The 26,825-nt window shown below is 43.2% G+C and overlaps 1 protein-coding gene across 2 annotated transcripts in view; it reads right to left on the bottom strand.

Annotated features, from left to right (window-relative positions):
* NUP93 (nucleoporin 93) overlaps positions 1-26,825 on the bottom strand; it is a 103,027-nt gene that overhangs the window by 9,633 nt on the left and 66,569 nt on the right. For both annotated transcript variants that reach the window (XM_044931883.2, XM_025268698.3), the window contains 8 exons: positions 22,353-22,481; positions 11,192-11,266; positions 8,963-9,052; positions 7,280-7,419; positions 3,406-3,538; positions 1,937-2,094; positions 738-903; positions 268-361 (listed from right to left, as the gene is read on the bottom strand). In XM_044931883.2, the coding sequence (XP_044787818.1) occupies positions 268-361; positions 738-903; positions 1,937-2,094; positions 3,406-3,538; positions 7,280-7,419; positions 8,963-9,052; positions 11,192-11,266; positions 22,353-22,481 (985 nt within the window). The remainder of the gene's footprint in view (positions 1-267; positions 362-737; positions 904-1,936; positions 2,095-3,405; positions 3,539-7,279; positions 7,420-8,962; positions 9,053-11,191; positions 11,267-22,352; positions 22,482-26,825) is intronic.

Here is a 26,825-nt window from a genome sequence, read left to right as displayed (position 1 = left end):
CTCCTATGTCTCTTCCTGAGCCAGTGTCCACCAGAGCTGTTCAAAGAACTGTCAGTGACTATGTCAGCCACGTCCACTACCTAAGGCCATGGGTGCGGCCTCTACTCGAATCTGAAATAATTGTTTTGTTGTGCTGTGTTTTGAAGGTTCATGGGGTTTTGAAGGAGACACAGAGTTCAGAGATGAAGGATTTTCCCAGAAAGAAGCTAACCAGTGACCTTAGATGGATGAGACAGACAGAAGGCATTTATGCTCAGGGGATCTTACCATAGTCTTCCAACAGCTGTTTCTGGAACTGAGAGAGTGTGAGCCTGTCCTGTGGGGAGCTGGTGCCATCGTCATCGAAACACACCTGGTTCAACTAAACCCCCAAAAGAAACACAGGCATTGGTACCAATGGCACCCCTACTCCAGTACTCTCGCCTGGGAAATCCCATGGATGGAGGAGCCTGGTGGGCTACAGTCCACTGGGTCGCAAAGAGTCGGATACGACTGAGCGACTTCACTCTCGCTTTCACCTTGAGCCAGGAGTGAACGCAGAGCTGTTTGGGCTCCGGGCCCAGGGCTATGCGAATGGCTGTGCTACTGGCTGGGGCAGCGCACAATAAACTGGGCAGGGGGCAGAGGCACCACCGGCGCAGCCAGCGTACTGGATCGCACACTAACGGTGCCATCTGCGTGCAGAGCACAAGCGGGGGAAGCGGCAGACGCCCTGCTGGGCAAGGGGGCATGCCTGCCTTCAGCCACAGGTAGTCCTCGGTTTTGTCGGCCACCTCGCTCTGGTTGTCCGTGACGTCACACCTGCCGATGATACAGTACACGGCCCGTTTGTAGGGGTCCGTGTTGTTCCTGAGGGCCCTGCGGTAATGCAGTCGGAGCTTGTTCTCCGTAGCTGGCGACAATCTGAAGACACAAGGGAACAGACACAGGCTGAAGATCCTCAAGGGCACCTGAAAGCACCAGTTCAACCACACAACAACTAGGTTATGAAGCCTTCCTCCATGGAGGGGAACAGGCACTGTCCCACCCAAATCCCCGGGGACCATCACTTTAACCTGACTTGCAGCTCCCAGGACTTGCGTCTCTGCCTGCTGGCTTCCTCCAGTGGTGGCCTTCAGGGCAGAAGGCCTGCGGAATTGACCCCCCAGCCCCCCACCCTCAGTAGGCTCCAAACAGTGATGAACAAGACTGAGTCAGTCCTTTAACGGCCTCAGCCCCCTCTGGCCTCTCCACTCCCTTAACCCTGTGACATCACCTCCCAAATAAACTTCCTGCACTCAAATCCTTGCCTCGGGGTCTCCTGGTAAACCTAGGACATGGTCCCTACTTTACACTCTGATATGAGCAAGACAGGACTTACGGTTTACCATACTCTCTGGAGATGGACACTGCTAAAAAAGTAATCCCGGTTTTCCACACGTATAACTGGGGTAACTACCACTATTTCTTCTATATTACATGCACATATATTTAAACTAGGTTTGAATGTGAATTTAAGTCCAACTACATTAACAAAAACCAAAGAAAAACTAATGCTTTGCAGTTCCTTACTGTAAGAGGAAAAAACAAAAACAAAAAACAACCTAGTGAAGTAATTCAATGGTTCTATCTCAAGTGTGCTAATGTCTAATTCTGGCCTTCGAGCTACGAAGTGCATGACAACATATTTTCATCTGGATCAACCACAAAACCACTAACAGTGAACAAGTGAAGTGTAATACAATAGTTTCATTTTATAAAGCATTTCTGATGTGCCTAGGACTTTATAAGTCTACAGAATGGGGCTCCTGAATTCTTCATGCTTTCCAAAGTTCATTTTTCTCCCAAGCAGAAACTTATTTGGAGCCATGCGCAAGGAAGAGAGAGCAACGCCAGAGTGGACCACCCTGTTGATCCCATGTGGCTTCTTCTGGACTCGGCACCTCATTCACCATACCTTCTGTCCTTGCTGTTCATGTACTCCTGGAACCAAGTTTTGAACTCTCCCAGTTGGTGCTGGGCTCGGTTGACCACCTGTGAAGCGGCAAGCAGGTCTCCGCAGCGCATGCAGTAATAAATTAACGCCCACACAGGATGGCCTTCCACCTCTCCATCCTAAAAAGGAAAGGTGCTCAAGTAGACAGGCAAACAAAAGCTAACTGATGGCTTTCGATGTGCTGGTCCTCAGCTAAGCCTCTTCTTGTATTAAGTCATTCAATCTCACAACTCCACTAGGTAGGGACCCTGAATGGCTTCCTCCTCTCTGTTTTACAAACCAGGAAACTGAGGCATGGGACCGTTAAATAATTTTTCCATAGCAAGCTAGTAAGCGCCAGTCTAGCCTAGAGCCTTTCCTGTACAGCACCATGTGTTCCACATGAATCAAAGCCAGATGGTGGGTTCTCCATGGAACCCCAGGATTCACAGCGAAGGGGCGACATGTTCTGTGATGATTTACAGACATGCACTCTTGCCACCCCAACAAGTAAGGGCTAAAGACATTCACTTACCAATAGGAGACTATCGTCATATTAAGAGTTTCACTGTGCTTAGCACTGGGGATGTAGAAAGCAGGTCTGATCCTACCCTCTGAGCAAGAGCATCTCTCCTGAAAGTGGCTGTGTCCCCAGACTGTGCAGCAGCCCTGTTGTTATTCCTCCCTCTCCTCTTCCAGAAACGTGGACCTCAGACTTCCCTTCTTGGCCCCTCTACCCTCCCCTCAGCAGGACTCCTCCTAAGACTCAGACCTGATTGTGTCACTTCCTCACTTAAACCCCTATGAGCTGATTGTACCTTAAGTGCTTAGCCTGGAGCTCCCCAAGCTGGCCCCGCCCTGACACACACCCAATGGGCCAAGTGCTCCATCCTGCCTCGATCTGTTTGTTCTCGCTGCTCCCTCCCCTCGAAAACCCTATCCGAGGCCACTGGCTGGCGAGCCCCTACTCTTCAAGCACTAGTGTGAGCCTCACTTCCCTCAGGAAGCCAGCCTCCTGTGTATTCCACCACTCTCGGTACAAAGATCTGGTTCAGCACTCTGCACACAGCAGGTATCTGAACTGAGCTGAGAAGAAAGGTCCTTTCTAGGAACCATATCTAACTCTGTTCTGTCAGCTATTTGAGCCAACAATCTCAGAAGTCATCCCTGACTCTGCGGCTCACACCCATAGCCAAATTCTTCCACAGTCCTACTGGGTCCACTTTCAAAACATGTCCAGAAACCAATGACATCAACCCCCTGCACCCTCCTCCACCATCATCCCCCAGACTCCGGAGCCACCAGCCTTTCCAGGTCTCCTAGTTTCTCTTCCTGCCCCCTTGGGTCTCTTCTTCATATAGCAGTTTCCACACACAACCTCATTTCAGCTGAAAATGCCTATCTGAGAGGCTGATCTGGAGGAGTAACTGATCATATAAAGGTGCCAGTACCTGAAGGCCAGGCAAGGGAGCTGGAAGTTTAATGTTCAGGAAACTTCGAACCAACTGGTAAGTCCCCGGCACTCCGCCCAGCTGGGCCTGATGCAAGTTTCCAAAGACAGTCACAAGGGTGTAATTCTTATAACTGGAAAAAATGTGAAGGCACAAAAAAGGGAGGGGGGTTTGAAAACACATATTACACGTATCTGTGTCCATACCCACAACATTAGACTGTGAACTCCACATGACAGGGCCTGGACTTCAACTGAACACAGAAGAGGAAACAGAAGTGCATGCTTAATGACACAAGCTACATTACTGATTTGGTGGGCGGTGGATCTCCGTGAAGACTTATCACTGTGGATGCTCAAAAGAATTCCTGGAGCCACATAATTGTGGATTTCAAATGCAGAAAGGGCTGCTGTGCAGAAAAATAAGTGCTCTGGCTCACAGCCTAATGCCGTAATGGGACCTTCTCAAACTTTTTATCTTTACTTACATTCGTCAGTTGTTAATTACATGCATGCTCTTCTCTCTCTCACACATACATTTTATCTGAACCATGTGAAAATGTTATAGAAATACAGAAATCAGGGGCCACCTCATCTGTAAATATTTTGCCATGTACCTCCTAATTAGGACACTCTCCTACCTAACTTCAATATTATCATGATATCAAGAAATTTAACATTAATGTACTGTTATTGTCTAAAATATAACACATATTCACATTTCTTAATGTCACTTATAGTTTGTTTTTTTTTTAAATCCAGGAGCCAATCCAGGGAATGCATAAAATTGTCATGCCACTTTCATTTCCCTTAATCTAGGATAATTCTACTACTTTTTTTTTCATGACACTGACCTTTTGAGAAGAATCTAGGCTAGCTACCTGGTATAATGTCCCACAAGCTAAATAGTTTCTCATGACTTGGTCCAGGTTCAGCTCTTTTGCTGATGCTGGTACTGCCACAGTGAGGCAGGTAATACCATTTTGCTCCATTCTTGGTAACATTTAATTTGATCACTTGGTTAAAGGTATGGTCCGCCATACTTCACTGCTGAAGCACCTTCTTTCCCCTCTGAAATTAGTAACTACTCTGTGGGGTACCACTTGGAGGTCATGTGAATATTCTGTCCACCAATAATCTTTCACCCCATAGTTTCCACTGATGATCTTTGCTGAGCCCACTGTCACACTGGTGTCTGCAAACGATTTTCTATCACTCCCTCTTTATTTGCTAGCATGCTTAAAATCCTTTATAACGTTTTAAATTGTTTTCGTATTAGGATTAAATGGTTCAAGTTACAGACACTCAAAAATGGGGTTAATATAATGAAAAACTTTCAGGTGCTTTATATGCACTAAAATGTTCAACATCAGATTAAGTATAACAGCAGACTGAGAGAGAGAGAGACACACACACACACTTCTCAGAGAAAAATGACTAAATGTCAATTACAGAAAACATACTCATCAGAAATTGAGGTAGTTTTAAAAAATGATACTGACAAAAAATTTTACAAACAAACTATATAAAACCATATATTGTACACATTGGGATCATAAGCTGTGTAAAAGATAAATATCAAACAAAATATTCATAAGTCCCAAAAAGGCGGTGGGACGTGGGTGTGGAGGTGGCGGTAAGGAAATACAAGGTACCAGGAGCCCCTGCATGTGAGAGGGGGGGCTGCTCCTTTTTTCAGGTCCTCTTTTTGGCATCTTTCAAAATTTCTATAATAATCATGTAGTATTTTTATGATGAAAAATAAACATAATTTGATTTAACAAATACGAGTTCTCTATCACTGGGAGTATTTAAAAGCAGAGGTTGGAAAAGAGATTAGAGAACAGCCCTGTAGCAACTGGGACAAACAATGCCCACTATGTCTCTTCCAACTTGAATGAAGACAACCTACATGCTGGAAAGGGCCTAGATTCCTTGAGAAACAGCCTAAATTCCTTGAGAGCTAAGAAATGCTACCTTGCTTCAAATTTGAAATACTCATAAAATAATTTGGGACCAGGCCTGCTTTGCCATCTGGTGTATTACATCACTTGAAATACTGTATGTTGGGACTTCCCTGGCGGTCCAGTGGTTAAGACTTCGCCTTCCAATGAAAGGGGTGCAGGATCAATCCCTCAGCATCTAAGACCCCACATGCTTCGGGGCCAAAAAACCAAAACATAAAACAGAAGCAATGCTGTAACAAATTCAATAAAGATGTTTAAAATGGTCCACATCAAAAAAATCTTTAAAAAAAAAAAAAAAAAGAAAAGAAATACTGTATGTTATCCTCTCAGTGGATTAGTACCAGCAAAAATATTTTTTTAATTGAGTACAGTTATCTGAAATATTCCCTTTATCAAAAGGGACAACAAATCCTTAAAAAAGATGCCGAGAGAGAGATGCTGTTAGAAAAAGAAAATAAGCATATAACAGCTGTACACAGGGAACTCCCGAATAGCTCCAAGTGCTGCTAAAGGAATTAACGGAACAAGATCATTCTAAAAAAACTAAATGAAAAGAATAGTAGAAGAATTGGGATGGCTTACATATATAAAATCCCAAACTGCAACCTGGTACCTCTGGTGAAGTCAAGCACCAACAGTGAGAATTAGGCTTATTGAAGAAAAAGCAGTCATATACTTAATCCTTAAAAAAGAAAAAAAAAAAACAAACACCCTAATATTTTTTATACACTGGTGAGAAATTTTTTGACTCATATTTTGCTAACTTGTAGCAAATAAATACCACTATATATATTAGTTTTTTCACGGCTGCAGACTTAACAAAACTTACATTATAAAAATTGAGTGAAAGCCTGATATAATACTTTATGAACTCTTTGCGCCTGTGCCAGAAAAAATGAAAGACCATTTGGAGTTTCAGATTTTTCTTAACAAAAGAATGGAGGCTAGTGAGTTTAATGTATCTGATGGTGTTTATCTTGCGTAGCTATTAAATAATTAATTTAGTATTTGGTATAAAAATCTGTTCTCTCTCTGCCATACCAAGTCTTGAATTACCCTGACTTCCTAATGGAGTATTATTTTGTTGACAGAGGGTGGCCACACAACAAGGCCACTGGCAGCTGCATGGGTGCAGAGGCAAAGAGCTGCAATTGAGCAAGTGTATTCAGCTTGGCTTTCTCCTCTTCAGCCAACAGAGAGAGGCCCAGCACCCTGTCTCTGAGATAAAGAGGGTCTACTGCATACTCAAGACAACACCTGCTGGTCAATTCAGAGCTAGGAGGAGTGTCCACAGGGCGTGGATGAATGGCACGGGCCCTACCAACTAGGGGGACAACAGTCAAGGCACAAGGGCACAGCCGCAAACCCCTCTGTGACCAACTCCAATTAGTGAGGAGGTGGCAAAAACCTAGGCATAAATCAGCAGCATTAGCAGCTGGGAAGGATCTGAACTCACAGGATTAACCAAACAGAGCCAGAAGGAAAACAAAGGTTCAAGGGGCTTTCCTAAGGTTTGGAGGTGGTAAAATGCTGGGTGGGAAAATTAAAATGTTGAGAGAAAACCAAGAGCCTGAGGAGTAATGGCTTGAACCCCGCGAGGGCCCAGGATCCTGACCCAAGGCACTGTGCCCTAATAACCCTGTCTCTGTACTGAGGAACGCAGGGTGGAGAAAGACAGAGAGAAAAGCCTAACAGGGCTCAGGGCTCCCACTCATGTGGTTTTACATCTGTGCAGAGACAGTTCCCATAGAGAAGTGCTCCTAAAAACAGCACAACATCTCTCAGACTTGCTCAACCTTGTTTAAATCACACCAGCTCCAGAGCACTTGGCTAGAGGACCACTTCAAACAGGGGAACGGCTGCCTTCAGGGGATTTTAAAGGCGGCCTCTGTGCTGTCGCTGCCTCACCTCTGCTCCAGGTACCCCAAGGCCTGCCTGACAAACTCCATGCGCACTTCCACGCTGTTGCGGCTCTTCAGGGCATCAGTCGCTGGCACCAACAACACATCTGTCATTTGTTTCACCATGGCCCACATGTCGGAGATGTTCTGCACAGAAACGACACTGCATGTGACAACGCTGTGGGGCTGGGCAAGCAGCCTGGTTCTTCGCGGTGCTCTGACGTGGAGGGGGCTGAGGTTAACGTCCTTTCTGCAGCCCTCAGGCTCAAGCCCAGCAAAGAAGATGGGCCTCGGCCTGGCCAGTGGCCAGGCTCTCATCTTCCCGTAAGCAGCCCCCGTCCTGAGTGGGTTTTCAGATCAATTACTATTCCAGGTCTGACATAACCACCTACATAATTGAGACCACATATAACAAGAACACTAAATCTCAGTGGGTTATCCCTTAAGAGAGAGTGAACACATTTATAATCGTCCAGAGCTCTAGGATCTTAAACTCAAATAGCTGCATGTCAGTCCTTACAAGGTCATTTGAGTTTTTTAAGACTTAAAATAAGAGTTTAACCTAAATAATACAGGTTTTGTCCTCCCGGAGGCTCTCCAGCGGGTCCCTGCTCTTACCCTGTTTTGTCAGCAGCATGGCTTCTCATTTTCCTGCCTACTCACTTCCCTCAAAAGGCACCTCCAGTGCAGCCTCCTAGAAGAGGCATGGGTGTGCTTGCCTGTGTGTAACCACTGTACAGATGGACTCTCACATCCCAGAACCCTCCTGGTTGTAAACTTTGCCTTAAAAGTGTGCTCCCTGAACCCTTTGCAATGTTAGAAAGTTAAGAATCTCTGGAAGGCAGTAGCAGTTGGGAGAAAAAGCAGGTATACAGTTTTTCCAAAGGAAAAGAGAAAATCCCATTTTCATTGTTTCTTGGAAAAGTTAAAAAACTAGAAAATCCATCTAAATGTGACTCTTTCTAGGTGGTGAGAGAGTAGATAAATCCTTACTTTCTTCTTTAGATTGGTTTTATAATCTTACACTTTATTATTGGGAAAAAAAAAAGTTGGCTGCCCTGTGAAGGAAAAATGTGTTCAAGTGCTTGCTTCCGTTACAGACTTCCTTCCTTTTCTCGTTCTTCCTGGCCACCTACCAATCTATCCATCTCCTTTTTTGATTTTTATTTTTTCCCTGCAGTGAGAGAAACTGGGCCAAGAATAAGAATTGAGGGGCAGGAATGAAGAGGGGGGAGTCAGAGAGAAACAAAACCAGCAGCATATGAAAAATTCTTGTAAAGACCCCACCTGAGTCAAGTTCAAGGGGCTCACGGTACGAAAATCACATCACCTTTACAATTCACATCTCATGAAAGAGCCCTGTCTGTCTTAGCAGGGACACTGACAGGGTGGAGCTGGAGCCTGACAGGACTTCAAAGCAAACACAGCCTGGCTGGGCCTTTTGAAGATGCATTAAAGATACATAAATTTATATACACACACACACACACACACACACACACACACACATATACCATCGCCAAAAAAAAAAAAACCACCTCAAAATTACTTAAAATAAAACTCTGAAGAACAGTTAACTTCATCTTCCAAGGCATTGAATTTCTCTCTAGCACACTTCTGCCAAATCAGCAAGCTGCTAATCCCATCAGACACCCGACCCCACGTCTCCCCGGCCGGCTATGGGTGCTACCTTATCATCCAGCTCTGTGACGGAAGCACAGAGGTCCAGGAGGTTAGGCTGAAGGTGTCCGTTTACGATCTTCTCGTTATAGATATAAATCTGAAAGGAAGAGCAGAGTAAATGGCACAAATTCCATTTTCACCTCTCCTTTTCAGAACCCCTTGAAGGAGTTCTGAAACCAACTTCTGCCCACTGGTCAGAAGCTTCCGCCAACCTTTCCTTCCTCATGGTGGCTGAACTATCCACACTGCCTGGAGGGCAAGGCCTCTGGCTAGCTGCTCAGTCCTGCGTCCGAGTCTCGGCAGCGGCATTAACACACACCAGAGCTAACTGCTCCCCTAGCCCTCCTAACAGGGGAGCGGGAGCAGGGTGGCCCTGGGGGAGGAGCACCACATGCAGTTCTGGGCTGCTCTGCCCCAGCAGACCTTCGGGCCCAGACAGCAAGGACCAAAGTGGAAGACAGGACAGCGAAAGGTCTCTAGCTGCTGTTTCCTAGGAATCTGAGCAGAGTCTGGTCACCTTTCTGACAAAAGGGCAGAATGGCCCCAGCCCAGGGCTGTGCACTGAGTAAGGACCGCCAGGCTGCAGCCCTCCACACGTTAGAAAAGCACTTCTGCCCATCTGCAGTACCCATTTCTCTCATCGAGAATCTAGGCTCCTTAGTAAAATTTTCTCAAGAAAAAGGAACTATGTGATGTTTAAGGAATGGAAAAGCCAATATTACTCTGGACTTTGTTTCTAAAGAACCAACACAGTGATGGTGAAAACTAGTAAGTTCTACTCTTTGCATTCTGAAATCCTGCTCTGCTGAGGACTAAACTAGGTAGTGATTTTAGACAAAACAGGACCCTGTCGAACCCTGCCCTCTGCTCTCAATGGGGGAGAGCAGCACGTAGCCTCTGGAGCATTATAAAGACAAGGTGGTGTTTATTCACTCGATGAGCATTTCTGAGGGGCCTTCCCTTGGGTACTGTGTTCAGCATGGGATATAAAGGTTCTCTCTCCACTGGAGGGGACTGCCACGTAAACAGACATGACATTACGGAGTCCTGAGTGCTAGAAAACCTTAGTCTTATAAAGCTTTAGTCTTCACAGACACAGAAGACCCATGGTTTCTCTCCTCAGAAGCTTGTAATTTAATTAGGCCTGAATTCTGGAGATGTCTGTGACAATGATAGTCAGTCATATAATCAAAGTGAAATTTTTAAAAATGTAGATGGAGTGTGAGAGATCTAAAAATTGGAGAATAAATATTTGTAAAACATGAGGGAGTTGGAAGAAGGTGGACTTGTGTGTGCAAAGCTGACACAACTTGCACAGTGCTTTGAGGGAAGAATATGTTGGTGCCACTGTGGCCCTCAGCATTACCCACTTCCTCTCTTCCACCGAGTCTCAGGTCGGGTGGGTGGAGGGCCACAGTGGCACCAACATATTCTCCCCTCATAGCACTGTGGAATTTGGTCACAATTGAACAGATGTTCCTTGGTGACTGCTGGTGCAGGACATTTAAAGGGGGTGGAAGCCCACTACCTGCAATTCAAGAAACAAGACTGTTTTTCCTTCATGATACTTTGTACAGGAAATCAGCACAAATCAGAATAAAGTACACAAGGCTGGTACAGCTTCACTCAAAAGGTCAATTCCAGGTATGTACTGTCTTGAGGGCAGTTTCGTATAGTTTTTACACCCTGTGCTTTAACAGAGTGTCTCAATCTATATTTACACTATCGCATGGTCATGATATACAACCAGAACCACAACACCCCAAATACTACGAGCTTCTCCAGGACAGTAATATCCAGTAATGGTGGGTACCATTATGCTTACCCAGGCAGAAAAATATTTAGAAAATTTCTTTCTACAACAAGGGAGGGAGCAGGGTTTCTGATAATACCATTTGCCAACCAGGTGATCAGTTAATATAGAACTCCATTTGCTCAGCAGTGCAATTACTCAGAGCTTTACTGTACATGGACTGTTGCCAAATGCAAAATGAGATGGCTTGGTCAGTGTGTGAGGCAGATTTCAATTTCCCTAAATCAAACCTGAGTCATTCTATTACCCAATTTGATAGACTTCTCCAGGGATCTAGATGGTAAAATATTAACAAGTCCTCTGAATGAAAACCCAACTTGCTTTTAGGGTCTGACTTTCACATGAAGTCTGTGTTCTCTTTTACTCTCCAGAGGGCTCACGGAAGATTTTCCTGGATTTGATCTTCCTTGAGAACATGCTTACCTGCCGGGCGTAGGCCATTTCGATGCTGTCTAGAGAGCTTCGACCAGGGGGTCCTGCATCACTGATGTAACTTGGCTGTAGAGAAATATACATTCAGAATTGGTTCAGAACAGCATTCAATCATGCAAAGGAAAAAAAAATCATAAACATTTGTTTGTCTTTAACGGAGCTGTGAGGAGTCTGTTTCCTAGTCAGACTTCCTGAAAACAGTGATTTTGGGGGTTTCAATAGAAGGCGACTCTCTTATCATGAACACATAAGGGAGCAGACACAGGACCCAATGAACTCAATAACAGGAGGCTGACGAAGCTGCAGAGATATCTCAATAACTGTTTCTGTCTTTGAAACATTTGGTTTCAATCCCAAGCTCCCACTTCACCTCATCTTCCTGTTCCATGTCTTTACATCAGTGAGGCTGTGGTGTATGTGGGTCTCCTGTTTCCATCAATCATATTAAACAGCTGAGGAAATGGAGATTATAGGGTCACAATACTGAGGTTCTGACATTTCCTATCTAGAGCCCACACTAAGGCAACAGCTACTGATGAACTTTCTGCATCTGAAGATACAAAGTCAGTCTAAGTTGAGTCATTTATTTATCTGTTCATTCATTCAGTAAACATCTGTTAAGTGTCTGCCTGCCACATGCACAGCATGAACGCACCCATCCCCACAGGGATGACAGGAAGATAGTCCACAGAGGCTGCCCACAAAGAGTGGGCTGCCCACAAAGAGCTTCTGATGGGGAAAGTCAGACACCAACACATGGGAAGGTTTATTAGTCTTTTTAGAGAAAGATTAAAGTTAATCTTTAGCTAAGTTTATTCCCTACTGTAAACAAAAATGGATCAAAAATAGATATGCTCCAATTAGGTACATCAGGCATATTCTTAAACTTCCAAATTAGTTTGTACTGTACTGCAGCAGAGATCAAATTCTTCTCTCATTTAAAAAAAAAAAAAATCAATGCTCTATTCTCTAAAATCTAAAACAAAGCAGTTTTAAAGTAGGCTTTGTGGGAGCAGATGGAAGATAGCAGCAAAACCTCCCAGCACCACCAAGGCTGGCAGAAGGTTACCAGTGTGAGCATGAGCTGGGGTAGGACAGGGAGGAAGGAGAGCCAGGAGGCAGAAAGGCGGGATGTAAAGCTTCAGCTTCTGGAATGGATGCCTGGGTTCCAGGAGGACCACTCCGCTCCCTGGTTTTGGGGTCCAGGGCCAAGCACATTCCTTTGGAGCCTCAGTTTCTCATCTGAGAAACCAATGAAGGGGCTGTCCTAGACAGTCTCGAGAAGTCCTCCCAGCTCTGATTTTCTGCAGTCACTAGGATTAAAGGAGCTATAAATAGCTTACTATTCAAAATATTGAATTTGGTCTCACTACAGTACAGCAAAAACCAGTATATTGGAAATTTAAGAATATAACTAACACCTAGCAGAACACACCTAATTTTGATCCATATTTATTTACAGTAGGGATGAAACTTAGCTAAAGGTTAACTTGGCTCTTTCTAAAAAAAGACTAAGAAACTCTTGCATATGTTGGCCTCGAATTCTCCCTATCAGATGGTAAGCTGAGTAAATGCTGCCGCTTGGCTGACTCAATGAACATTTCACATCCCTTCCTCTTACCTCTAGTCGCTGCCACTTCCCCCTTTGGCATATGGCATTTTAGATATACCATATCTAATAGTGTGTTGGTAAATGTTTAACAACTGGCTTGGGAAAGGGGACTTAATTTGTAGCATTTGCTGGTTTCTTTAGTGTAGATACTCCCATGCTGGCAGAATTCAAGCTATTCCAAGTGATATCAACTAGATAGCAAATTTTCTGAAAATCTGACAATAGGTCCTCACGAGCTAAACCATACACACTACCCTTTCCAGCCTCCACTGCAGCTGGGAGTGGCCATGCACCACCCTGCTTCTAGCCAGTGAAGTGGAAGCACAAGCCTGGCAGTACATTCAGGCAAAGTGTAGCTTCTGCTTTTCCTGACAGAGGGGGAAAAAGAGCCTGGCATGGCCTTTAGCATTCTAACTTGAATGCAAACAGCATGCCTAGAGCAGCGGCAATCATCTTGTGAGCCTGAAGGAGCTGTGCTAAAAAATGTTGGTGTACAGAGACAAAGACGCGTCTCTGATGGCACCACAGAGCAAGTGAATTAAGGCCCACTCTTTCCACACCTGCAGACTTGTTAGGTGAGAAAAATAAATTCTTCTTCAAGCTACAGAAACTCAAGTTTTCAGTTATTTACAGCAGAATGCATTCCTATCTGAAATGACTGAAAACCATCAGGTTACAGTGACAACAGCCACACTTTCTGAGCAACTCCTGTACACCAAGCAGTCTTAATTTTCGTGTATTAACTCCACAACCCTATGAGAGACATACTTTTATGATGTCAGTTTTACAGAGAAAGATACCAAAGGGCACAGAAAGCAACTTGCCCGAGGACATGCCAGTAAGAAGTAGCAAAGCCATGGTGTGCATCCACAGTCTGGGGCCACGCTGCCTGCCAGGGTAGCCCGGGGCAACTGTCCAAGGATGGCCACTGAAGAACAAGTCCGCAGTGGTTTAGAAAGCCTGGCTCCACTGCTCACTAGCTACGTGATCTTGACTGAGTACACTGATTCTTTGGGGCCTGGGCTTCTTTAGCTGTAGCAATGATACAGGGGAAGCAATGATATTTACGTTACAGATGAAAAGATTAAATGGGAATAAAACATTACCCACTTCACAAGGAGTAAGTAGGAACAAGTAGAAAGAACTCACTGTCCAACATCTGACCAGTAAACGCTAATGGCTATCACATTAAATAAAAAATAAACCACAAGGAACCTGGGAATAAACCCAACACTGAACAATGGATAGATATGGACACTACAGAAACATAACCTACAATATTTTACTTTCTGCTGGCTGGAAATTCTCATCTCATTTTTCTACAATGAGCATGTGTTCCTTGTATGAACAGAACTCCCACTAGCTCATTTTCTACTTCTGAGTGTTGCCAGTAACACTGTGACAAAGACTGTTCTATAACACAGTCATCTTTCTGGAACAGAACTAACTCTCTGAAAGCTGATGATCCCCAAGTCTTTGAAAGAACAGAGCACTAAGGTTGTTAATTCCGGTAACCTAACTGGGGGGAATAAACAGGGATGAAAGGGAGAAACAGCACGGAACTTCTGCAAGGACACAATTGTTTCAGCTAAATATACATAAACAGCCTTGAGAAATATTTTCCGGTACTACTAGAAACCTAATTCTAAAAATTATCCACTTAAAAAGTAGTTGGTTTTCAGCCCGCAAATTTCCATTTAAATGAATTTTGCTTAATATGCTTGTTTTCAAACATAGCTTTCCTTCATTTGCCCTTGGCCGAGCCTCTATTTCACCACACACAAAGTCAATTATCCACCAACAGGATGTGGACACACACGTGCCTGAGGAGAGGAACCAGCAAACATTCACAGGAATCTCAAAGCCAGGGGCTGCTGGAGGGCTGGGAAAGTGGACTCCGGTGTGCTGTGTGGGGAAACATTGCAAACTTTTCAGGTTTGCCTGACTGGATCACAGTGGGGATATCAGGAGCATGGAGTCAGAGACCAGGAAGGCGGGGAAGTTCACCTAGGAGTCTGGAGACACTGCAGAGAAATAGCATCTCTGGGAGCACAGACATGAGAAGGGTTTTCTCAGCATACATGGTGTTCCCAAAACAGTCATTTTCTTTTCTTTTTTAAAATCAGACTTTAAACTTTATTTTGTATTGGGGAATAGCTGATTTACAATGCTGTGGTATTTTTAGGTGAACAGTGAAGGGACTCAGCTATACACATACAAGTATCCATTCTCCCCCAAACCCCCCCTCCCATCCAGGTTGCCGCATAACATGGGGCAGAGTTCCATGTGCTACACAGTAGGTCCTTGTTGGTTATCCATTCTAAATAAAGCAGTGTGTACATGTTGATCCCAAACTCCCTATCTCTTCCCCCCATTATCCCTCCTCTGGCAACCATAAGTTGTTTTCTAAGACTCTGAGTCTGATTTGTAAATGAGTTCATTTGTATCATTTCTTTTTAGGTTCCACATATAAGGGATGTCATACGATAAAAGAGTCATTTTCTAAGGGAGCATTCCAGAACTGGGAGGATATGGTTGGAGTGGCAGGGGGTAACTGTAAGCTTTTATCAAGAAGCTATTTTTGTACATAACCTATCCAGGGATAAATAAACCTCTTTTTCCAAGGAGGGAACATTCTAGACAGAAAAAAAGGAATGTAACTAGCACTCACTTTTAGCAAAATAAGTACAGAGTAAAAAGAAAACGTGATGATACTATTGAAGGAGGAGAGTTTTTAACTTCCAAGTGGAAGATTTTGGCTTTACATAAACAAAACAGAACCAAAGTAATTAATGTACAGTAGTTGGCTATAAACTCTGTACATAGAAGCTCAGTACTACTAGGAAAAAAACACCAACTGGGGACCAGAAGACCCAGGTTCTAAATGCAACCCAAATGTGTGACTTTGGGTAATGACATCGAACTTCTCTGGGGCATAGCTCTTCATGGATAAAATGGGAGGAACACTTGGGTCATTTATACAATGAAATTCATCACAGCCACTAAAAAATGGCAGGCACCTACACATACTAACCAAGAAAAAGCTCCAAAATAAGTTAAAAAAACAAAACATAATGCTAAGTTGTAGTATCTATTATATAAAATGCTGCCATCTATGGAAAAGATAATAAGTTGATTGGATGGACATATATGTATAAACGTGCACATAAAGACGTAAGAGGGAATGAAAGGACAGGATATCAGAGGTTATGTTGGGTTTGGGGTGGAGGAGAGCGGCTGAATTTTTACAAGGACGTTCAACCACTGGAATGCTGTGCAAGAAGATGTTCACGTGTGATACGGCTTGATATTAAAATGAGTTGGTTCTTTAAACTTCTTTTTGAAAGAGCAGCGGAGCACTTTCCGTACTTGAAATTCTATTCAAATTCCAGTATGTGGAACAAAACCAGCCCTTTCGGAAACTACCAGGGAGCCATACAATACAGCTTGGAATCATCTAGTCTGGGGTTTTTAAATTCAAACTTTGACAGTCAATATTTTTGCTGTATTCCACCGAATCTAACTATCTATTATAAGATATCATGTTTATGTACTAAGAAAGAACTCTTGCCTGGAAAATCCCATGGGCGGAGGAGCCTGATAGGCTGCAGTCCATGGGGTCCCAAAGAGTCGGACACGACTGAGCGACTTCACTTTCACTTTTCACTTTCATGCACTAGAGAAGGAAATGGCAAGCCACTCCAGTGTTCTTGCCTGGAGAATCCCAGGGATGGGGGAGCCTGGTGGGCTGCTGTCTATGGGGTCGCACAGAGTCGGACACGACTGAAGTGACTTAGCAGCAGCAGCAAGAAAGAAAAATGCTGAGAATTAAACTATACCATTGATTTAGGACATATCTTGATTTCAGAGATGCTAAAATATAGAAAAGATGTGTAGCTGGGAGCTGATGAAATATGGTATTAAGTCAGTTATCTAAATTAGAGACTACATTCAACATATACCATTCACTATCAGTAACTATTAAGCTACAGCAGCTTCTTTATCAAGGCTCCTGCTTGAGAAGCTGAGTCATTTCCCACATAATACAATAAAGCACTAACCACTGACTATGTCTAACACCAATACAGCCATGACACACTGAGGCTAGATAAAAACTGACTTTTAAATACTGTTTTAAATGTTGGCTGAGACATATCAAGGATTCTCAACACTGCTCCCAGCCTGCGTGCTGGCACGCAAGCAGCACAGACTGGGGGTGTTCTTCCCCACAGGCCAGACGAAAGGTCTGGGGCATGGGGGTTCTTAGCCAGGAGTCTCTTTCTTGCTTTAAAGCCTATCATTTTTACTGAAACCAAAACTTGGAACATTATTAACAATCTTTCAATTCCTACTTCCTTTAAAAATTATATCTTTTTCTTCGATGATATTCTAAAGAAAATAATTTCCCAAATTGAATTTTGCTATTGAAGCATCATTTTCCTTATTAAAACTTGCCAGGAACAGATATTACTAATGTGTTGCTGCTCTTCTGTTATCAGAAGGCTTGAGGGAAAAATGTTTCAGGAATCACCATCTCCTAGTTCATTTTTGTTTAAAAAATTTAAAAAAGCCTCAAGCCTCTTTTCATATTAAATTAAATTAGCCAAATTTGGACATTTTCCTTCAATGTAAGGTCAGCTCCAAAAGACTGGAAGCCTCTTTCTTAGCTAATGACTCTCTAGATTCCAACAATCTTATTCTTCAAAATAAAGTACCCAGAAAAGAATGGTTTAGATGGCAAGTCATACTTTAATTATTTCTTGTACTTATGAGATATTTGTCATTCTCAGAAACACTTCATAAATCAAGGGACAGTTAAAAAGCGACAGATTCATTTTAGAATAATAAAAATAAACTTAACAATGTGTGCATGGATGTGTGCTAAGTCGCCTCAGTCATGTCCGACTCTGCAACCCCATGGACTGTGGTGCGCCAGGCTCCTCTGTCCATGGGATTCTCCAGGCAAGAATACTGGAGTGGGTTGCCATGCCCTCCTCCAGGGGATCTTCCCAACCCAGGGACTGAACCCACGTCTCTTAAGTCTCCTGCATTGGCAGGCAGGTCTTTACCACTAGTCCCACCTGGGTAGCTTACCAAATACCAACCACCACCATGAACACTGCTGGGATGTGCTAAGCGTGCGCTCTATGCAGGCTCTGGGCCAGGTACCTTACACACACGCTATGTTCCTTCTAACCATTCTTCAAGAGAGGCCTTTTACAACGAGGATGAGAACAATGTGGTTCCCAGGGGAGGCCCGGGAACTCAGACCTGCTGAATTCCAAAGCCTGCCTCTGTGGTTCCTACAGAGAGGGCAGAGAAAGTGCCTGCCCAAGTGGAGCTAATACCACCTTTCCATCTTTTGGAAGAAAATTATATGGGAAAAACACATGGTTCTTCCACACATCCACCAGAATGGTTGAACTGAAAAAGGCAAAAAACACCAAGTGTGGCAAAGATAAGGAACAAAGAATTCTCACAGAGCTGGTGGGAGGGACCGTGAGACACCATTCTGGAAAACCGCTGGGCAGCATCCGCTGAGGCTGAACACATGCACCCTGTGTGCCAACAACACCCTCTCACATGTGCCTCACGCGTGTGCACATGTATGTTCACTGACAGGTCCAAGAATGCCCTCACTAGCACTCGGTATAAAATCTGAGAACTGTAAACTATTCAAATGTGCATCCACATCAGAATGGATAAATACTGCAGTCATACTATCTGGCCATGAGAATGAACAGCCTTCAACTACATGTAATGGTACACAAAAGAAGCCAGACACGCGCGCACATACAGCATGACTCCACTTACACAGAGTTTAAAAACAGGCAAAATTAGTCCATGGCATTAGAAGTCAGGACAGTGTTTCTCTTGGTGGTTGTGGTGAGGGGTCGTGAATGAAAAAGCACGGGGGGGGCGGGGATGCTAGGGGGATGGCAGTGTGGTTTCGTCACCTGGGTGTGTTTCATTTTTGGTAACTCACGAGCGATATACTTAGAATGTGTGCATTTTTTTATATATGTATGTCATACTTCAGGGGAAAAGTTCAAAACAGCAACAAACAATAAAACCTATGAGGGTTCCAGAAATGGCAATTCCCTGGATAACCTGAAGAGAGAACCATCTGCATTATTTGCCAGCTTTTTCAGCAAAGCTATCCACTCTGCTAGGTGTCACCACAGAGAACAGCAGAAGTATCAATATAAGAGGGAGTCTTCCCTTTCAAGAGGGAGGACTCGAGGTCAAGGAAGAAGTGTCTACTAAATAGACTAGTCTATTTTTAAGACAAGAGCAATCAAGAAAGAATATCTCATTAGCAGCTTATAATTACTTCCAAATCCCAATACAGACCACAACCTATTAACACAGTTTTAAAAAATGAAGTTTATAAAACCATGAGCTGTTCTACTTCTCTGCCTAGACTTAGAAGAAATTGAGAAACATCAGGCTGCCCAAGGATTTTCTACATTAGCTCTTTTTTTTTCCCCCCAAGACTCTGCTCTTCTCTCAAGTCTTTGAGTCTAAGAAATGTGGAACAAGGTCCTTAATGAGTAATTTCCTAAGATAGATGACTTTAGCATCTATTTATGTGGGGGCTAATTTAATAGAAAAACTTGGTTTTAAACCAGGAGCAAATCTGTAGACACAGGATGTGTAACATCATGCAGGCATGACACTGCCACACTACCCACCTTTGACCCAGACCTCAACAGAACGATGGTCCAAACGTCAACAGTCCCCGGTCTCACCTAGCATAGCACAAGTTTCACTGAGTCTTAGGTATCCAATCTCTTCTGAGAAAAGAACGTCAGCTAGTCAAAACAACTTCGGAGGAAGCACTGGTAATATTACTTGAAATGTCTAATGCTATAATTTTTATAAGTTTTAATATTTTTTTGACATAATTTTTAACTTGCACATCCAAACTGTCTGAAACTCCTTTTTGAGATTTTTTTTTTTAAACGTGGACCATTTTTAAAGTCTTTTACGAATTTTTTACAATACTGCTTCTATTTTACGTAATGGCTTTTTTTGGCCTTGAAACACATGGAATCTTAGCTCCGGAACCAGGGATCGAACCAGCACCCCTTTCATTGAAAAGCACCATGGAAGTGCTTTACTTTTAATCAATAGTAAAGGACAGTCATTATGGGAGAGGGGCTTTACATTATCACTAATCTTCCCAATAATCCCATTCTACTAATGAAGACACTAAATGTCTGCAGGTTAAATAACTTGAATATTTAATATATAAGTAATAACTTGGATGCCATATCAGAACTAGTCAGTGGTGAAGCTAGGGTTAGAACCCCAAAGTCATCCTCTCCCCAACACTGGTGTGGTGAATATATGGTCACAATTCCCACAGGCCAAGAGCAGACATCACTAATCAAGCAAGACATACTTTCCTGCTGATCCCAAGATGCAGCCTCAAAATCCCTCTCAGGAAAGATCTCCAGGATAAATAAGAGATAAACCCCATGTAACATACCCATTCTAAAATCATACATCCCTAATACTCTGGTTGGCACAAAGTTAGCTAAGGCCAAAGGATTTATTCACCAAATATTTTTGGAGCATCGAATATGTTCCAGGCACTCATCTAGGCATTGGTGATATGAGTAAATACAGCAAACAAAAATCCTTACCTTCCTGGAGCTTAAATTCTTCTGGGAGAAACAGACAATAAGCAATATAAAGACATCACACACACACAGTGATTTTAAGTGGTTTAAAGTGAGGAAGTGCTAAAAAGAAAAATATAGCAAGAAAAGGGGATATAGGGAGGGTTGAATGGGGAGAGCTTGGTTTGGATTTCAGATGTAAAGGTCCTGGAAGGCCTCACCGAGATGGCACTGGGTAATATTTGAAGGAAGTGAGGAGGACAGGCATGCAGTGATTTTGGGGAAGAGCCTTTTAGGCACAAGCAACAGGAAGCCCAGATGATCTAAGGCAGAAGCAGCAAGAGCAATGGGGAGAGCAGAATAATGTGAGCTGGGAGAGGCAGCAAGACCAGGTCAGAGACGGATTGGGAAGTCAGGGCGAGGACTCTGGCTTTCACCCCAAACGAGACGAGTGTCACTGGAGGACCCTGAGAAGAGGTCTGACATGATCTAGTCTGTGTTTAACAGCATCGCTCTGGCTATTGAGAAGACTGCACGAGGGCAGAAGCAGGGAGACCAGTGTGGTTGACAGCCTCTAAGATGGCTCCCAGTAATCCCCACGCCCTGGGATCCAAGCTCTCATTTAATCCTCTCTCCTTGAGTGTAGGCTGATTTTAGTAATTTACTTTGATCAGAGAGGCGACAGAATATAACTTTCAAGATTAAGTCATGGAAAGACTGTAGTTTCTCTCAGGGGCCCTTGAACTCTTCCTTGGATCCTTCACTCTTGCCCCAGGAGAGGCACACTACCATGCTGTGAACAGCACAAAAGAGACCCACACAACAAGGAACTCATACCCCAAGCCAAGAGCCAGACAGGACCTGAGGCTTGTCAGGAAGCACATGAGTGAGCCTGGGACTGGATCCTCTTCGAGTTGAGCCCTGCGAGGAGTGTAGCCTTAGCCAATATCCTGACCACCAGGGCCAGGACATCCCAAACCAGAAACACTCAGCTAAGCTAAACACTTGTTTTCAGCTACTATGGTTTGGACTGATTGATTACACAGCAACAGATAATGGAAAAACTAGTTAGGAGATCGGTCCAATAAACTGAACAAGAGATGCTGGTTGACTTGGCCCCAAATGCTAAAAGCAGAGGTGGTAAGAAGTGGTTGGGGAGGGGGATTCGGGATGGGAGGGGAGACATATGTATACCCATGGCTGATTCATGTTAATGTATGGCAAAGACCTCCACAATATTGTAAAGTAATTAGCCTCCAATTAAAATAAATAAATTTTTTAAAAAAGTGGTTGAACTCTGGGTATATTCTGAGAGGAGGGTTAAGTGGATTTGTCACCATGTCTGAGTCTAGGTAAGAGAAGGGCAGGATAAAAATGAATCTGAGGTGTTGGATCTCAGCAAGTGAAAAACTGGAACTGCCCTTTATAAAGATGATAAACTCTGTGAGAAAAGCGGGGAGGGAGATGGAGGCAGTTGCTACCACGACTCAATTCTAAACATGTTAAGCTTGATGGCTCTGAGACACCTGAGTAGCCAAGAAGGCCACTAGAACAAATGAGTCTGGGAGGATTTGGGGCAGTGATGTGAATTTGAGTCTTCAAGTACATAAAAGGTATTTAATACATAAGCCCAGAAGAGACCAACAGGGCAGTGATTAATGAAGAATCAGGAACACGTCAAGGACGGAGCCCTGGGACAGGAGTTTGAGGACAATTCAGCACAAGAGGTTGAGCAGAAGCAGCCAGCCATGCTGGAGGAGTCCAGGCAAATGTGGGCGTCTAGAAGGCGATGAAGAAAGGGCTTCCAGAGGAAGACAGGGACCAGCTGTTCCAGGCCAGCCAGCGGTCAAGCAGATAAGCATTTTCTGACCTCACATTTTTAATAATGGTTTATTTTCTGGACTCAACTCACCTCGCTTTCTTGAGTAAAGTCAAGGGCATCTTCTCCTGATGCCAGCAGGGTGTGGAGAATTCGCTGCTTCACTTGTTCCCACTCGACCAGCATTGACTCTCGATGGTACTCCTCAGCCATACCAAAGGTCTGGGGGAGAGAAGAAGAGAGAGAGGACCTGAGTGAGAAAACAAAGAACACAATTTCCCTTAACGTGCAACAGAAATTCAAAACCCGCTAGATCTGCCATCTTTCCATAATCAGAGCAAAGGCAAGCTATTTCAAATTATCCTTAAAGAACTAAGAGCTGTGTGCAAACACGCCCTATTTCATCAAGTCTAACACACGAAAAGCAGTTTTTTAATTGTGGTAAAACGTACTTAACCATAAAGCTTACGATTTTAACCACTTTACTGTGCAGTTCAATGGCATTAAGTTCATTCATATGGCTGTGCAAACATCACCACCATGTATCTCCAGAATGCTCCTCATTGTGCAAAAATGAAATTCTGCACCCATTAAACAATACCTCCATTCCCACCGTTTTCCAGACACAGGCAACCACCATTCTACTTCTGTCTCTAGGATTCTGACACATCTAGGTACCTCATAGAAGTGCAATCATACAGTATTTGTCTTTTTGTGTCTGGCTTATTTCACTTAGCATAATGCCTCAGGTTCATCTATGTTGTAGCATATGCAGTCTCCTTCCGTGTTAAGGCTGAATAATACTCTACTGTACATATACACCACATTTTGTTTATCCATGCCTCTATCCATGGACACGTGAGTTGCTTCCAACTTTTGGTTAATATGAATCATGCTTTTGTGAAACTGGGTGTACAAATCTCTCTTCAAGTTCCTGCTTTCAATTCTTTGGGATACATGTCCAGAAATGAAATTGCTGGATCACATGGTCATTCTGTGTTTAATTTTTTGAGCGACTGCATATGTTTTCAATGAGGCTACACTTTTTCATTCCCACCAACAGTTCACAATACTTTCAATTTCTCTACATCCTCTCCAATATAATTTTCTGGGTTTTTTGACTGTAGCCATGCTAATGGGTATGAGGTAATAACTCCTGGTTTTGATCTGCATTTCCTCTAATGAGCAGTAATGCTGAATTTTTTTCTTATGTGCTTATTAAGATAAATATCTTCTTAAAACCTTAACCCTCTGAAATCAGGCTACATATTACGATTGATAGCATGTCAAAAGTTTAAATCGAATTACTATTTTTTAAAGTACTTTTTCTGTGCAGTACATAAAATAATGATGGATTGTAAGTCAATGGTATCTTAAGATTTAATGAGCCTCTAAGATGAGACAGAAACAAGAGATTTTCTCAATGTCTTATCTTTTTTAAAGAAACAGTAATATTTTCACAGGAGGAAGCAAATCAGTAAAGAAAACACACACACACACACACACACACACACAAACCTAGAGCCATCTACAATTAAGTTTCCTATCAGTCTACTCGGGCTTCCCTGGTGGTTCAGAGGTTAAAGCGTCTGCATCAGTCTACTCAAAGTCACTCTTGAAATCTCTGGCAAACCTCACTCCTATTTGCTAGTGACACTGCAGGTTGCCAAAGCAAATGCACTCAGGAAAAAAAAAAAAAGAAGGAAAACAGAAAAGAAGGGAGGGAGAAAGGAAGGGAAAGACAAACAGCAACAACAACCCCCTCGCAAAAAAAGAAAAAAAATCCCTTGAAAACTAAAACAAAACCCTCTGAGGGGGAGATTAAAGCAACTTATAGAGACATACTGAATCATAACCATTCTTAGCCTATGATTCTTTAATTGGCAAACCAGGTTTCCCATAAGCTTGAGCCCACTTTTCAAAAAGCCATTTCATTTACAATCAGATTGGCATCCAGTTAGGTAGCACCAAGGGAATGAGTATTAGTAATGCTTGCTTTATTTCTGGCAACAAAGATAATTTATATACTGATAACATCCATATATATGAGCTCTGGGAAACTCTACGAAAAATCGTATACTCTTTTTACAAATGTGATGTTTGCGTATGGATCAGTATTTATTAAAACATGAAAAAGACAGCAGACAGCCACAAAAATAATTAGGAAGAGGGTTGGCACATCCTGCAAATTTGATTTGGTCCATCTATCAGTGTATTCCTAACATGTACTCTGAAGATAGAAGAAATGATAATCAAAAACTTTAAAAATAGACTTTCACTTGGTTTTCTTCTGAGAGTCAGGAAGAAAAGACCATTCCAGTTAGCCTGGATTGAAAAAAAAAATACCTAGAGAAAAATCATTTTCTCTTGCTACATTAGGGACCTTAAACATGAAAGCTATGCTTTTTGAACAGAGAGAAGGATGTTGGACAGAAAGATGGGGGAGAGGGGAGGGGAAGGGGCTACCCAGAAATGCTGCACGTGTTGAACGACATTTCTTCTAAACCTCTTCCTGTTTAGCGATCAACCACCTCCTCAACCTTGCATCTGTCGGAGTAAGGGAAAACAGAGAGCTATGTGGCAGGTGGACCAGGGTGGGCTGAAATAAAGAGGTGGCGAGTCGGCATACCATACAGCTTTCCAAACTTGCAACAGGAAGTGAAGCAAGTGAAGCGCTGACTAAGCTGTGGCACTGACCCAAGACACTAGGGCATCACATGCATATTTTTTAAGGCTAAGTCCTCCGGCTGGTGAAGGATGGCAAAGCAGTAAAGACAACTGAAGAGAACACAATCTGTCTCAGAGACACTGTTGATGAGGACAGCAGGGGCAGACTCCCAGCATCATGTAAGGGTCAGAGCCGTAACAGTGGGGCTCAACCATCCCCTGTTAATCAAGCTGCCCACCTGTGTGCCAAGAACTGCTTCAGGAACACAGGAAGTACTCTGAAAACTGGCAGCTTTCTGGGCTCCAGTCCTCAGAATATGTATGAGAAGTACGCTAGGCTACTCATTTAGAAACAGCCCCACAACCTGAACAAACAGCACTGTCATTCCATTCATCATTAGTGTGATAAGGAGCTTCAAATAAAAATAAATGGTCCAACATTAAAATTCCCTTCTCTTGACCATGCCACCCCCAGCTTATCTTAATTACATTAGAGATAATGGAACATCCAATTTGTGGGCTAATCAGGGATGATCAGCCGCCCATCTGCCCTCTTCCAGCCTATTCCCTTTAGACTCACATCTGAACCACTGGAGTAGGTGCACAGAAGAATGTCAACTAAGAGAGCTAATCAGAGAGAATCAACAGAGCTAAGAGCTAAGAGGAAGGAGGACAGGGAGGGTCTGAAGTGAGGTGAGAGACAAGAAGGAAAGAAACCCAAGGGAAGAGAAGAGGGATAAGGAAGGGTATGGAAGGGTATGCAGAGGTCTACAAATTAAAAGGAAAGACAAACCACAGAAAATGACAAAGCAGGGAGAAACTGTTATAAACCAGATCTGAATCTTTCAAGTTATGTGGGGAAATAGATCTCTTCAAACACGGTTAAGAAAGGCAGGCACAGAAAGAACTGGGCAACTGAATTAAGAACAGGTGGGGAGCACTCGAGCCCCCTTTTCATAAAGGGAAGAGGGCAATATGCTTTGACTTCACACCCGCTTATTATTGAGCTGTTGCTGGCTTTTAGAAACTCTACATATGTTCTGATAATGTTGTTCTGTTTTTGCTGGGATGCACCAAATGGGAAAAGATAGGACACATTTGTGGTTTTGTAGCTTGTTTTCTTGGCATTTCAGCAGGACATTGGCAAGTTATTCAAACGTGAAATTACCACCAAAATGCCAGGAAGCGGCTCACCTTTTGTGTGAAAATGATTCTCGCTCAGTGGCAGCCTCCCGGTGTCCAGACAGGTGAAAGGTCCCCCCTCAGGGCCGGCTCCCAACACCGGAACACCTCCCTCACAAACACATATGCACACATTTTGCACTGTGGTATGTCACTTAAATGTTTTGGCTGGCTGCACATTTAGTCTCAGTATGGCACAACGTTCAGAGACTGCCAATTTCAGAAACACATTCCGCAGGGTAAAAGGATTAATAAGGCTCGGTGGCATTCGACAATCCTAATTTAATTTCATTGGTCCTGTACAGCAGGAGAAATCAGTGTTGGTGAGTAACTCATTCCAAGTGTGAACAAAAAGGAAAAAAACCTTAAAAATTTTTTTTTCAATTCTGGATCAAGTGAATCTCTCTATTTCTAGGAATAAGTACTATTGCCAACAATATAATTAATTAAATTTTAGGGAATTTTACTCTGATAATTAAGCATACCAGTCATTCAAATAATGTCTTTGAAACATATTCTTATCAATTAGAGCTGGAAAGCCCCCGTGCTGCCCTGTCTCACTCACATCAGCCCTAATGAGACACTTCCACCTGTATGGAGTATTTAATAAAGCATACCGAGAAGCAGCATTTTTTTTTTTTACTCTCTTATTTTTTGAACCATATAAATAATACACAAATGTACTTCATGTGATCTATGGGCTACAGAAGTAAACAG

This window comes from Bubalus bubalis, chromosome 18 (genome assembly GCF_019923935.1).
Source record: "Bubalus bubalis isolate 160015118507 breed Murrah chromosome 18, NDDB_SH_1, whole genome shotgun sequence".
Classification (NCBI taxonomy): Eukaryota; Metazoa; Chordata; class Mammalia; order Artiodactyla; family Bovidae; genus Bubalus; species Bubalus bubalis.
Note: the sequence above shows the minus strand (reverse complement) of the source record. Positions and strands in the feature narration are given on the sequence as shown.